Below are 14625 nucleotides of genomic sequence, written 5' to 3' on the forward strand. Positions count from 1 at the left end.
AATTTTCTTCGTTTTTAAAGGAACTTTAATCGGTTAGCGACACGTGTTACTGCACTAACAACAGCAACTATAAAATATACTGTAAAATCGAACGACCCAAAACGAACCACCATTATTTTGCTGACTAAAATTTTTGAAACCTCTGACCTCTAGAAATGCTCCGTCTGTTATTTATAGCTTTCTTGAGTAATGAATTATTATCACAATCCATATTGATATGCCCACAATGACTTATAGAAGCGTTATTTTATTTTAGTAACTCGCAGTCAGTATGGTTCCATTTAGGACTTACCTTTTAAGCGACTAATTGTAATGTATAATAGAAATTTTTAATTGATAATTTAAGAGTGGGTATAGTTGAAAATAATAAATTATTTTCATCTATACATGTATAAAACATGTATAAAACATTAGGGTAAACTCAACATATCTGCTGACATGTTATTTGCACTTAACCATATTATATGTTTAACATACATTTATTTACCTATAGAACAAATTTAATTTACCTAACAATAATATTAATCACATGAACTCTTTCTTTCTATTGCATTAACTCTTTAACGACCAAAACATTTATCACGAAAGTTCATTCAATGGTATACGTCGTATAATATAATAATATATTACAATATACTTACAATTACAACAAAGTTCAAATACAAGATTACAGATATTTAAAGATTTTTGTATAGATAAATACTAAGCACAACGCTTATAGTCAATTTATAGTACTAATAAATATTGATAATTTACTCGACTACATTTTTTTTAATACAATTTTAGATATCGAATCGTGCCTTACTCGTATGCATTCACAACTTATATTTGTTTACAATGTATTTCTAATATTGCTTTTCGATTGATAAAACACATTAAAAAATATTGACATAAGTTAATGTTATTCGATTTACCTATACTTATACTTATACAATGACTATAATATGATGTGGTTTATACTATTTATATTTTTTATAATATTCATCTACAGTAATCTACATAAATCTAAATAATATTTTCAAAAAATGTTTTAATCATATACTAAGTAAGCTTTGATAACTAGGTCATTAGCCATTATTTACAAAATGATTTACACAATAAATTACGATACATTTTATATTTTCTTACAATTTTAAACAATTTTTAGTCGATTAAAAATAATCGTATTGACCGGTTTTCGTTTGAAAAGTGCAAAGAAAAAATAATACTTCTTCAAATGTGGTGGTGATTTTTAAAATCACCACCAATCGATTTTTAGCTTCTATACATGATTAATATCTAATGAACAAATTATAATTTATTTAAGTCTACTTAGAATGTGATTTATTTTATGGAAAGACTTGCGTTAATCTCTACAAATTATAAAATATAACACATTGTACCGTTTGGAATCTCTTTAGGTTTTTTTACTGCAAAGATCGTTTACAAACCTTTTTCCTCCATGAGGTTAAGTTATTTACAGCAATAAAAAGTGAAATACTTCAGCGTACATTATACAATAATAATTAACAACCATTTTATAAACGATAATGGAAAGTCGTCATACTACAAAAAGTACCATAGGTCGGTTGTATTGTAAATTGGGTAAAAGAGAAAATGCGGACAACCGCCGGACGGTTATTTATCATTTGAACGAAAAATGTTAACTTGATGTGTTCATTTTAGTATTCATTGCTGCCCCATAGGAATACAAATGACGGCGACTAAAGTGGATTCGTCGTCCTGTTCGGATATGTGTCAGGTCTTGTTCGGCTGAAGGGGCAAAAGTTCCAGCTGACTGATGGCCGCGTTCTCCTGCAGGGGCGTCAAGGATCCCGGCCTGGTTGTGGCCACCACGGAATCGACAGACGTGACGGTGGTCATGAGCGAGCCTCGATGATTGATCTGACCCTGGTCGCCGGTTGCCCGTCTGTCGTACCGCGCGTCGTGGCAAGTCTTTCGGCGGCCGCCACAAGCTGTCACTCCACCACCTCCACCCACACCACCGCCGCCACCAGGACCTCCCTTGTATTCGTTGACCCGATCGCTGCACACTCCGAAACGGCTGAGCAAGGCAAATAGGTCCCGGCGGTACTGTTGCGTGAGTAGCGCATACAGATAAGGGTTGGCGCACGAATTGAGTGGATAGAAGAAGACGAGTAGGATTTTCGTCTTGGGCACGTCGATCAGCGGGTAACCGGCCAGCGCAGTCAGTCCGAAGAACGCCACCGGCGCCCAGCAAGCAAAGTCGGTGAACACGAGTAAAGCCATGCGCTTGGCCACGGTCATGTCGGACCGTGCCACCGACGCCACCGCTTCCCGGCCTCCTCGGATGGATATGTACATTTTGGCGTAACAAGCGCAAATCACAACGAACGCCAACCCGTTGAACATGAGCAACGAGAACAGGTAAAGCTTGTCCATGGAAGTAGAATTTTCCATCGGTAGACATATGCTGAAACCATACCGAACGGTCCAAGTTTATGTCGTTATAGAACGATGAATATAAGTCTATATGGAAAACGAGCAAATTCATTTGGACTAGCATTTTATATTACACTAGAAATATAGTCCGACCATTAATGTTAATGTGCCCGTCTTAATGTTAAATTTGTTGTGAAACGGCCAAGTCTGACCTAACAGTTTTACTCAACAATACAAATTTGAATAACTTAACAGTCGTCAAAGGGCCAATATGAACTGGACATGAAATAAAACGAGTGTGAAAACGTTAATGCTAGCTCTACACTAAGGTTAAGGGTTTCTCACAAAAAGAGATGATATACAGTGTTTATGGTTTATCGATTTAATTCCACCACAACTATAAATTACCGAAATATTAAATAATAATAATCCGAAATAATTCAGAAATAATGGTATTTTTGGGTAATTACAAATTTCAATTATGTTTTACGGCTATAATAAATATATGGTAAACGGGATATTGTAATTGATGCGCCCTGTAGCTTTGAATCCTTCTTTTTTTTATTAAACAGAATTGAAAACATTCGATTATAAAGCCTATGATAATTTTTGGCGTTTTTTATAGGTAAACTAATGCAAGAACGGTAATTGAACGGTGGTATTAATTTATCCGGAAATGCGTTGCAATGATCGAATACCCATTAAAATAAATCTTCTCGAATATTGCTTTTACTCTGGCAGCCATTAATATTCAAAAAGAGATTTATCAAATTATCGAAACTAGCTAAAGAAAACTGATCGAATACCAAGAAACGATGTTTTCCATTATTTCGTTTTGCTGCAACTCACCTGGTTTTCGAGTAACCGCTAGTGCCCAACAGTGGCAGGGCACCCATTAAAATTGAGAACAGCCAACCAACAGCCATTATGTTTACTGAAGCACCCAATTTGAGTCGTCGGTTTAGGTGAATAGCGTATGTGATGGTGTACCAACGTTCTCCCGTGATAATGGTCAGAGTAAACACGGACAACATGCAAGAGAATACTGTCAGGAATCCAGCCACTTGGCAACCAACACCTGCAGGAATATAATATGAAATATTGTTAAAATTAAAATCATTAAGAACTTGTTTAAAATTTAATCTAAAAAAAAGGATTTATAATTTTATTTTTGAAGCTCTTAATTATTTATTTTTTTAAGAAAACGGAACTGGTTGTTTTAATTAGAAATTTTTGCGGTAGGCACAGGCTTCATTTATTATTTTTCTGCATAATATCCGCTATTTTATTCAACAGGACTTTATGTGAATATTTTATGGTGTACAATGCACAGGAGTTTACATAACTAACGCGTATGACAATAATAAAGTTTTTCCCAGTAGAATAGTATTTGATAACAGTATTTTTTATATTACCTGGTTATTTTTAAATAATTTCATTATATTGGCACTGTATGAAAAAGTAACAGCCATAGTATAGTATTAAGTTTATAACGCATATTGTTTTATGGGCACACAAGTACCGACGTTCATTATAATACGTTGTTGTAGTAAACATTTAAACGTTGCTCAAAAGCAGACAGCTGTTCATCTTGTTAAACGAGTACAAAATAGTAAATGAAAAAAATCCTAATCTAACCTACTAGTGGACATGTTGGTAATTCAACCGCAGCGCTCATTAAATAATAAGAATTGATTTTGTATGATTGAATTTTAATGTCTGCCAAATAATACACTCTTTGATCGTGTAGGTCAACGGCAAGGTGCTAACAATTAGGTATATTACAAAATGTCTCGTTTGTGGTAGCAAACCTCTAGTATATTTTTAATGTATATTCATAATAAAAGGTAGGGATGAGGAATGAACTTTATGTGAACTCTAAATGTTGACTTAAAACTATTTTTTTAGAGCTCGCGTCATATAATAAATCACATAGTGAAAACTTTGCATAGTTAGCGTTTTATTTGTCATTTCAGACTTATAACCGTTATAATATTTAACACATCACGTAAAATATATATAAGTTAATACGAGGAAACTGTTATTGTGTATCGTGGACGTTAAACATAATCTAATAACTCTCTTATGCTATATTATATAAAGGGGGAGAGGGTGTTTGCGGAAATGCACAACCGACCTATGGTAACGAATATGAGCGATACAAAATACAATAACACGAACAAATATACACAAAAAGACCGTACATTTTATACAACGGCTTTGAGTGGCGGACCGACGGATCGGATTAAAAACAAAAATATCCGATCATGACTAAACAGTTTCAAGATAACCTGTGTGTATGCGCGACTACGAGTAACATTTAAAAAAATGGGTTATTTCATTAAGTTAGCCGTTAAGTCTATATTTATACCATATTATGAGCTTTACGACATTTTCAAAGACTCCGTCCAATATAAGCGATCTAGTGTAAACTCATACGCTTGGATTGATTTTGCTCCTGACTCGTGAGCTTTTAATAGATAACTTTTAAACGATGTACGCACCCGTACGCTGTTTATATTTCTTACTGACGGGTGATTGATGTACAAAATTGAAAATTATATTTATCCTTATAGCCTGTCTTACACTTGAAGTAATATTACTATTATTTGACAATAGTAATATATCATCGCGTCATCTCATCGGAAAAGGTGTCCAAAGTGAAGGTATCGAACCTTGTTCGCGTTTTTCGGTTAGTTATTACTTTTTAACTAGATTGCTTTAAGCCTAAGCCATTTTTCTAACGTCATGCCGAGACGGGGAACACTATGCGTAAATAGTATGGGACAAACGCTTACCCCTCTGCCAGAAAATGGCGTGATTGAAGTAGTGTCCAATCGATCGGGCATCCATGACGGCTATGAGCAACAGATAGAGGCCCATGCAAAAGTCGGCGATGGCTAAGTTGCACATAAGAAACTTGGGTACGGTCAGTCTGAACCGACTGCTGAGCAACACGAACAGCACGGCCATGTTGCCCAACAGTGCGGCAACTGCTACTATCCAAACGGCCACTCGAAGGGTCCAGTTGCCCATTAGGTCTTCGCAAGGGTTGAACGCGTCCGGCTCGGGGTAGCATTTTACCGCCTGGTAGTTTTTGGAAATGTTACCGCAAACGGCTACGAACTGAGTACCTACTGTCACTCCTAAAGACAGTAATAAACAAAACAAACAATTCATATTTTAAACTAACAACTTCTACGGCAGCTTTACGGAATCAATATACTACTTGCCATTGGCGTGAAATGTTTCTTCCTCCGAAAAAAAATTGTCTGTGGTCGATGAGTTGGAAATGACCTGTGACATTTCCGAAGTCATAGTCCTGCATTGAAGACTCATTTTTTGCACAAACATCTATTGTCAAAGCAAATATCAGAACAAAAATAATAATATATAATGACTGTAAAGGACTGTATAGGTGCCTATCAATTATTTGTAAAATGTAAGAGCTCTCAAGCCAGCTCTATCTCTGTTAGGATAGTATAAGAGTACAACGAAATGTCAGTATATCATAATAAGACGCGAACGAATAAACCCTATATAAAATTGGTCCCGCCGAAATTCCCGTAGAAGAAGGTAATTATTACGTGAGTGGAGTGTGGCTAACACGAAAAGGTAAGATTTAACTAAGGTATCTAACTAAAGATTATGTAATATTATTTATGTTATGGCGTGTTTTCTGTTGTACATATACAAATGTTAAAAACCAGCACAGTGGGATTGGGACATAGCAAGAACAAAACCTATTATACTTTCGAAGAGGTCTTATATAGAAATATTAAATATATAAATAAAAAATAGATAGAATTATATTATATTACATATTATTAGTTTCATTTTTTTTTTATGGTTTATCATTTGCTCGAGTGTGATTGTCCCTTTTATTTAAAGGTTTGATCATATATCTTGACTATGTAAACCTTTAGTCTAATTTACAGACCTTGAATCCTTAAACTACATCTAAATAAGCAAAATAAATGGAAAATTCCACCTTTCTGGGGGAAGAGGTTAATGATATATTCTTAGGGTTGCACTGTATATCGGTAGTACTATACCTAAAAATCATCTCACGCCAGTTTGGAAGTAATTAAACTATTTAAAAAAAGTTATATCACGCCGTAATTTTAAGATGAAAAATTAGTAATATTTTCGAGTGCTTTTTTAGATTTATACGGGAAGGGGTGATATTTTTTAATTTTTGGTCAAATAAAGTACGATTTTTGATATATAGACTAGCTACACGAATAAATAAGTTCAGCGAATTAGGATGTATCGGATGACTAGACAAAAAAAAAATTGAAAAGAAATAGAAACCCAAAAACACATCATTGTATAATACATTTTCAGCTCCGAATCGAAGCTATTAAAAATAAAACCGGAAAAGTCAAATAAGAACACAGAATAGTTACTCGCCTCGTGATCCGCATATTCTTTGGGGTTGTGTGTTTGTGGAAAATGAAAAGCACAGCAATGATACGGATACGTCAGCCATGCTTCTTGGATGTTCTAAACATTATTCAAAAACAAAATGTACATTTATATTTATATAACTTGAAACACATACAAAATTACAAAATAAATATAATACACACATTTCTTTAAAAAATACCTATAGTTTTATTCTTGTGATTATCATTGAGCCAAAAATATCCTCTTCATTCCATTTAATAACGGATTATTAATCTGTAAAGCTATTTTAGAGTTGTCAGTAACATGTATAGTCATGTTGTTGTGGTACGCTTTAGCAACATAGAACAGTTTTCATAGTGTTTTGATTCGAACAATAATAATATGATATTAAGATTTGTATTACTTAAGTCAGACCTAATAAAACAGTGTTAAAACGTTCAACAGCTGTGTAATTGGAGAAGTCCGATAAGCGATTGCTGTGGCATTTCTTGTGTAGAATTGACTTTGATAAAATACTTTAATTAACCCGTTCATTTAAAGTGTGAAAATCACTCAATTAACGACTAGCCGTTATTGCATGAAATTCATTTTTAAAAATAAAAAAATGTATTAGTAAACTTGTGTAACAGTATTAACGAGCTAATATCACGTTTAAATTGCAATGACGACACAAATGAAGGTTATGAACTAGTTTGTACCACCTACTGGATGCAACTAGTTCAATTGTTGGTGACAGGGCATAAAATTGAGACTAGACTCTTAATTTCCAATTAGAGCTTCATAGAATCGTATATCGATAGGTTCTTTTGACAAAGTATTATTTTTTTAGTTGTATGTAACAGAAAAAAACATTAGACGTAATAACATGGAAAATTTGATTTGTTAACGATTATTATTAAAAAATTAGTGGAATATGGGCACTGTGATATATATTCCGTAAATAATAGCCTTGCTCGTCAGTGTTATAGTTTATCCGTGTTGAATGTCATAACGTGAAGTCTGTATCAGCAATGTAGTCGGATTTTTAATGTATTTTTACATTATTCTTCGTATCGTGACCATTGTGATAGGACTAAATAATTTTTATTGTAGATATTTATTGAAACAAATTAAAACTTTTAAAACATGTATAAACCTTAAAGTGTATTAGCATATAAGGTAATAATTTTGACTATGGGCCTGACAAATTTGGGACCAGATACTAGATATTCTTGGATCAATGATAACTAAATGGCGAATATTAGCTTTATTATTATTGATTTCGTACAATGCCATAATGTGCCGGGGTTTGAAAATATTTGACATCGAAAGCACAAGTTTTTATTGCGTTTACAAATCGCCATTGTTACCTTAAAGTTGTAAATTGACGGGAAAACTTTCAAGGTGTGCGTGTGTTCGATTTTCAATATGTCCAACTCTTCCAGGCCGCTTGTGGGCAGGTGTCGGATCGACGTTTCGGATAAGTCCCTGCAGACGGAGAAAACATTGTTGGGATAAGTAATATTAGTCAAAAGAAGCTTCTCGGCAAGAAGTTTTGTAATAATATCACGGTGTCAAACTCGTTAAGCGCGCAGAAAACGACATTTGAAAGTATTTCGGGCACGACCCGATTGTACAATTAAAACTTCTTGCGCACTGATAAGCTTTTTCGATACTCACAAAGTGCGGAGACTTTTGATGCCCACGAACGCGTCGACGTCCAGCTTTTGTAGCCTGCGATTGCCTCTCAGACTTCTAGAAACGTTATATATTACTTATTAGTAAACATATTAACTCAGGTCCCGTGACGATGATAATGATGATGTCACAAGTATCAAAAAAACTCAGAATTCAAAATAGCTAATAGATACTTTTTTTCATCCAGAGAATGCCGGGGGGAACCAGCCTGATAAGGCGTTACTTTCCCCCGGTTTTCCGATACCATATTTTATTGGATTAATCACACACAATAAATAGTACATACACGGGACTTATAACTAACACACCCTCTCTGGGTCGGGACCCAATAACAATCTAATAGATACTTGCATTTTGGCAATTTGAGTGTCGTGAAACGACGACGGTCCGACTTCGGTGATGGAATTGTAATTCAACAGGCTGCAAACAGATAAAATATCGTTTAGTTAAAACATACCATTAGCCAAATTGATTTTGTGTTTTATTACAATATACATATAACATGAAATATATTAGATTTTTATTTAATTTAACGTGAAATATATGAGCAGTACACCAGTTTCAGTGGCCCATTATCACATTAATACAATTATTCAAACAACATAGGTTATGGCCTATTCATTTATTATTTAAATTGCCACTATAATCATCTAAACAATCGTTGAACGCTCAATTTACATTTGTTTGGTATCCTGACCCGAATGAACTCGGAAGATTCAAAAATGAATGCTGAGTTGTATGTAAAAAGTTTAAAAGCGTTTAATAAAATCTTTGGAAAATTGGAACTTACTATTATTGTGTTGAAATTCAACCTGCCATCTTTACTACAGTTTCAATAAAACGTCCCATTTGATCAACAGAAAACGCACGAATGGCATGCATTTTTACTTATATCGATTACAATGAAAAAATAATAATATCCATTCTAATGGATACGTGCAATAAGAAATACCCGAGGGAAATGTCATTTTAACCGGATAGCACGTGGTTAGGTTAACGATAATATGTGTCGTTTTAGTTTGAGAGAAGCAGCCGTCTCAGTTTATCCTCTAGAATAAAACATACCTAAAAAAAATTCTCTCTCGACGATAAAGTACCTTATATTTGTGGTAATACGATTCGTTTATTCCACATCAGACGATTTATGTACCTTTGACTCATACACATTTCTAAGGAAAGATTTCCAAAGCCCGTTCGTTTGAAGCTATATAAAAATACTATTCTATTGCCACAATATTTTCTCATTTTTACTAAATAATAATACGGAGGCTAATTGAATATTGTAGAATAAGGGTTTTTTTTGAAAAATAAATAATAAACTAAAACGTCAACTATATTCGAAGGCTATGATAAAACTTAAGATGATCCTTTAAAAGTTTCTGGGCGCGCACTACACATATAAGAGTTTGGACAACTTTGACTTTTACATCCCAATAGAACTTAAACGAATTTAATCAGATATCCTGTACGACATGACATGCGACTTCGGTATATCTCTTATATACATTTTGCAATGTCAAGTGACGAAAATAAACGACGTTCAAGTTCACTGTCTTTGAAAGTCAGACGTGATGTCTTCACATGACAAGTAATTAACATAAAAATTAACATCGGCATGGCGTTGTTACGCGACACATATTAATACCCTAATACGTCCAATGCGTTTGCACGAAACATAACATGTTTGGCTAATCGATTTAACAACTTAGCAGTTCTTGCTAATGGACAATTCCCGAACTGGCACTTTTATTGCTCCCCAATCATATATTTCAACTCGTAGGTTCATCATTTAGTTCATTAAATTAGTTGGTGATTATTTTAAAATTTTTTTGTCGCTATACTTGGCGCTGGTGCTTTCAAATAAAATTAGCTTAAATTACAAATTGAAAACTATGATTTTTCGTGTTTATTTGGGTGCCTGGTTAAACATTTTAAATTAAAATAGAATGATAGAAATACTTCCTGGGAGGTACTCGGTAGTCAAACGTCATTACAGTGGAGTCAAGGCGATCACTGATTAAAATCGCTTTAAAGCAAATTTATGGAAAGTTAATATTTTGAATAATCTACAAACAGCTTTACAGTACGTGTACATGGCGTGCCAGTTTATAATTTAAAACCTCTTAAAGTAATAAATTTGATTTATTTAAAAAACAAACGATGTGATTTACTTTACCTAAATATGTAATTTATCTAAAATATTATACTGTAAGTTTACACGTGCGCGCTTATAATAAAGCGCTCTTACAAACTCAATACTGCGAAAGTTCTTATGTTACTCTAAAATATTATTGGTTCTAGATCCTATAAATTACATCTACTATGTGTTTTCGAAGCTTTGATAGTTTTTTGTTTTTTTTTCATATACTTTCCATTAGGCCTAATATTATTAGGCGGACGCTAACCTGTAAAATACATATAAATTAAACCCGAAGATTTATGGTGAGTTTTAAAAAAACACAAAAGGTGAATTTTTTTTTAATAAATCATCTCAAAACTTGAAGAAATATCTACGTGAACACCCGAAAAATCATACACTACGATTAACATATTTCGTCTATTTTTTAAATATTAATTTCAATTTTTCGTGACCCGTTATTATACATTATAGCAGAGTAGATATTTAATTGTATTCAACCCCCCTGCCACACGCCCATCCACTACTTTTAATTACCATCCGTGTATAATGTGTTATATTTGTACAATACACTTTGCGTGCAGAATAAATTTAAAGCAACTGTTAACCAATAAATAATGTACGGTTATCGATAGTCCAATCGCGTTGCTCTTAAAAATGTATAAATTATATAAACTAAGGAAATACCGTTTATTATTGAAACGACTACGATTTACGAATATTGTCAAGTTTAGATTTTAAAGACCCAGTTTATAATAATTTATTGCTGTAAATAATTGTTGTTTTACAAAGACGTTTTTTCATTAATTACAACAATTTTAATAAACTAATATGAAAACGTGATTCAAATTTAATACTATTTGCTTATATACTTTCAAAGTACAAAATCTTAGTTGTAAAATAGTTACTGTAGATATGTAATCTTTCCTACTACAATATACTCCGTTCTCATCACTATGCCTCGACTCCACTGTGCAGGATTTAATTGATCTGACTTGATTTTTCTATCTTCTTTCAAAGCACGTTTCTATATCCATGTCAATATCTAGTACCTAATATTTTTTCTCCTATCGACAACTCTTAAAGTTTAAATTATCATCTTTCATTTACTGTATAAAATACATACATATCTCTAATTTAGATCTGTGAAGTACTTAACAATCCCGTTTTCTTCTCACATTGAGTGTTTAATGTTTCACTGTAGACTACTATATTACTAACGTTTCGTCAAAAATCGCACAAATAAATACATCACACATGCTGCGATGGTTCCTTTCGCATAACTATATTTTATTCTCTCCTTCACCCTTCTTCGCAATTCAACTACATAATAACTGCAATCAAAGTCAGTTACGTTGATTCGAATGCAATGCAGGTTCAAACAAAAATATTTTATTTAGGACTTTCTCGGTTTTGCTTGCAGTTGAACTCTGTATGATCAAAGGAAATATTTCTGGCAACGTTTTGTTTTTTGGCGCACGTCGAGGGTGATTATTGGTTTTGCGCCGAGTAACTGAACATGAATAATGAATGTGTATAAAAAATGCGTTTGTAGTGGAAATCTAAGGTAGAGTTGGAATGAACTTATAACGCGACATCACCATAAATTCCCACCGTCGTTGAAAACCTAATAAAAATCCTACTTTATACATCTGTAATGTCAATTCGGGCACTGTTAATACAGGTAAATATTTTGACAAAAAATTTCATTTATGTCTTAGACCTTAGTTAAAATATAGCTTCCCGAATGGCAGTATAATATTTTCTACATGGAAATGGATTGTTTTAAAGAAGGTCGTAAGTTACATCTCACCTCTCACTTGCTCAGCGCCAAACATTTCTGAAATACGATACTGAAGTGGACCAATTAGGTCAGCTTAACGTTAAATGTTGAAATCAATCAATTATTAATTAATGTTTTAATTTGTTAAGCCACGTTTTATTTCCAAAACTTTTTTTCAGCTTCCGATATTTACATCGAAGCTGGAATAATGTTTATTAATTATTTCAAGTAAGCTATAAATTAAAAACAGAAATAAATCAAATAACCGAAGTGAAGCTTCGATCATATCAATTTATGTAAATTAGTAATCGCATATGATATGTATGCATTTTCAACAAAAGTTAATAGATTTTTGATTTATATACTTGTAGTATTTATTTTTATTTTTTTTATTTTTCACTTTTAACTGGTTTGATTTTATCGGTAAGCATATACCGAGCACTATATGGACAGCGTAGCGCATAAACTAATTTATTGATTTTCATTTAAAAAATAATCTAAAAATACAGATTTATAAACTATAGTCTTACAAACTATAATGGCTTTATCACACAAATTGTTTGTTTGAGGAGCCCCCTAATTGTCTTAGTATTACTGTAGTCTATAAAAAAACGTCTAACGTCTCGTTTTTCCTATCCGACTGCATTATATTTATATAATCATTTACTAAGTATAATACCTATAGTTCATCGTAAAAATCAAAACGTAACGCGCAAAATATGAATTTCCTATTAATTATCCAATAATAGTGTACCTACAACTAAATGTAGTACGCTATTATTTTTAATAATTGGCCAAATTAAAGTAATGATTTATAAATATATACAAGTGTCTATGTTTTATAATCAACTGTCGTTAACCATTATATTTTTCATAAAAGTTTACTCTACAGTTATACATACGGTCTTTTTTTATAATTTTGACATATTGTTTGACTCAAAGCATACGCTGTTGCAAATTATTTTTGCTTCATTATATTTATCAGCTAAACAAGATTCGCCGATATTTTTGTAATCATCTGCAAGAACAATGTCTTTGAATGACAAATATAGCATAAGTAATATACATTGAACAATACGTTTATCTTAGTATATGCTTAAATAATTCGAAATGGGTCAATTTGCAGGTATCGTTAAATTGAACCGACCGCTCAATTCAAAAGTACCATCCGTGAGTTCAGTACTATACCTATTAACATTGGTTATGTGTTTAATGACATAACATTAGTGGCATCCGATATATTCTATTTTCTATTCCATCTGACACAAAATACATACATACATATGTATTTTTTCATTAAATTATACAATTAAACACTTTACATAATAAATTATACTTTTCTAGTTAAAATATAAGCTTTTTTAAATCCGTTCTTTAAAGGATCAGTTTGGTTAAAAGCAAAAAAAATACGAATTAAAAATTAGCCATTGTATTTACTACAAATACATTAAAATAAGCATTGTTCTATATCTTTTTTACAAACATTTATTCGGCTTATTATTGTAGATACTGCCGAGACCCAATGGTGTTTCAGAATCCGACATGTCCAAGCCGTCCACGTCCTACAACCGGAAACGTCGTATCGCTCATACACCGATATTTCCGGATGACGATTACCCGATCCGTCGACGTTTGATCCAGCCAAGACAGTCGGCGGTTGATAACAAGCGAAATGTCCCAAACGTGAAACGACCCACTAAGTCGTCCACAAATGGCGGCAACCGCGTTCAACCGGGTAGGTCATACTTAAAGGCCCACAAGCCGAAAACAGTAGCAAAGGTGCAGCTACAGTCCCCGCAAAAGCCTATCGCGAAGCCGAAGTCCCCGCTGAAAGTAAGTTGACTTCGCATTGAATATTTGTAACATTTATTTCTCAAAATATCGACAAACAAAAAAAAAATCCATATAAAAGTAATAGATTGTATTGATAAATAACAAACTATGGCAACATATGGCAAAGCTCGCACCATCTAGTTGTTGCAGTCGCCTCAAGACGCTCGTCTTACATATAAATACCTTGATAACAACTACCGACCTCCATCTACTGGGCACCAGTCGGCTAACCTTTTGCCAGCATTTCCACAATATATTATGATTCCAGGGAACGTCTTCAAACGAAAATGTACCTAGAGTCTAGATGGTAGTTCAGTGAGATTGAAAAATTATGAAAACCATCATAGAGTACCTGTTAACTCAGTTTCAACGTGATCAATTA

General features: G+C 33.2%; 1 protein-coding gene across 1 annotated transcript in view; it reads right to left on the reverse strand.

Moving 5' to 3' along the window:
* Nucleotides 1-1138: 1138 nt before the first annotated feature.
* The window catches only part of LOC126833752 (lutropin-choriogonadotropic hormone receptor-like), an 82899-nt gene continuing 69412 nt past the window's right edge, over nucleotides 1139-14625 (reverse strand). Inside the window, exons 8-15 of the mRNA XM_050565263.1 lie at nucleotides 8842-8910; nucleotides 8473-8547; nucleotides 8163-8280; nucleotides 6817-6909; nucleotides 5637-5757; nucleotides 5202-5549; nucleotides 3253-3481; nucleotides 1139-2434 (exon numbers count right to left, since the gene is read on the reverse strand). Of these exons, the coding sequence (XP_050421220.1) occupies nucleotides 1738-2434; nucleotides 3253-3481; nucleotides 5202-5549; nucleotides 5637-5757; nucleotides 6817-6909; nucleotides 8163-8280; nucleotides 8473-8547; nucleotides 8842-8910 (1750 nt within the window). The 3' untranslated portion in view covers nucleotides 1139-1737. The remainder of the gene's footprint in view (nucleotides 2435-3252; nucleotides 3482-5201; nucleotides 5550-5636; nucleotides 5758-6816; nucleotides 6910-8162; nucleotides 8281-8472; nucleotides 8548-8841; nucleotides 8911-14625) is intronic.

This window comes from Adelges cooleyi, unplaced genomic scaffold (assembly GCF_023614345.1).
Source record: "Adelges cooleyi isolate 19-005CV unplaced genomic scaffold, UGA_ACOO_1.1 ACOO_flye_CR_arks_rails_tigmint_CR_PRNA_2, whole genome shotgun sequence".
NCBI lineage: Eukaryota > Metazoa > Arthropoda > Insecta > Hemiptera > Adelgidae > Adelges > Adelges cooleyi.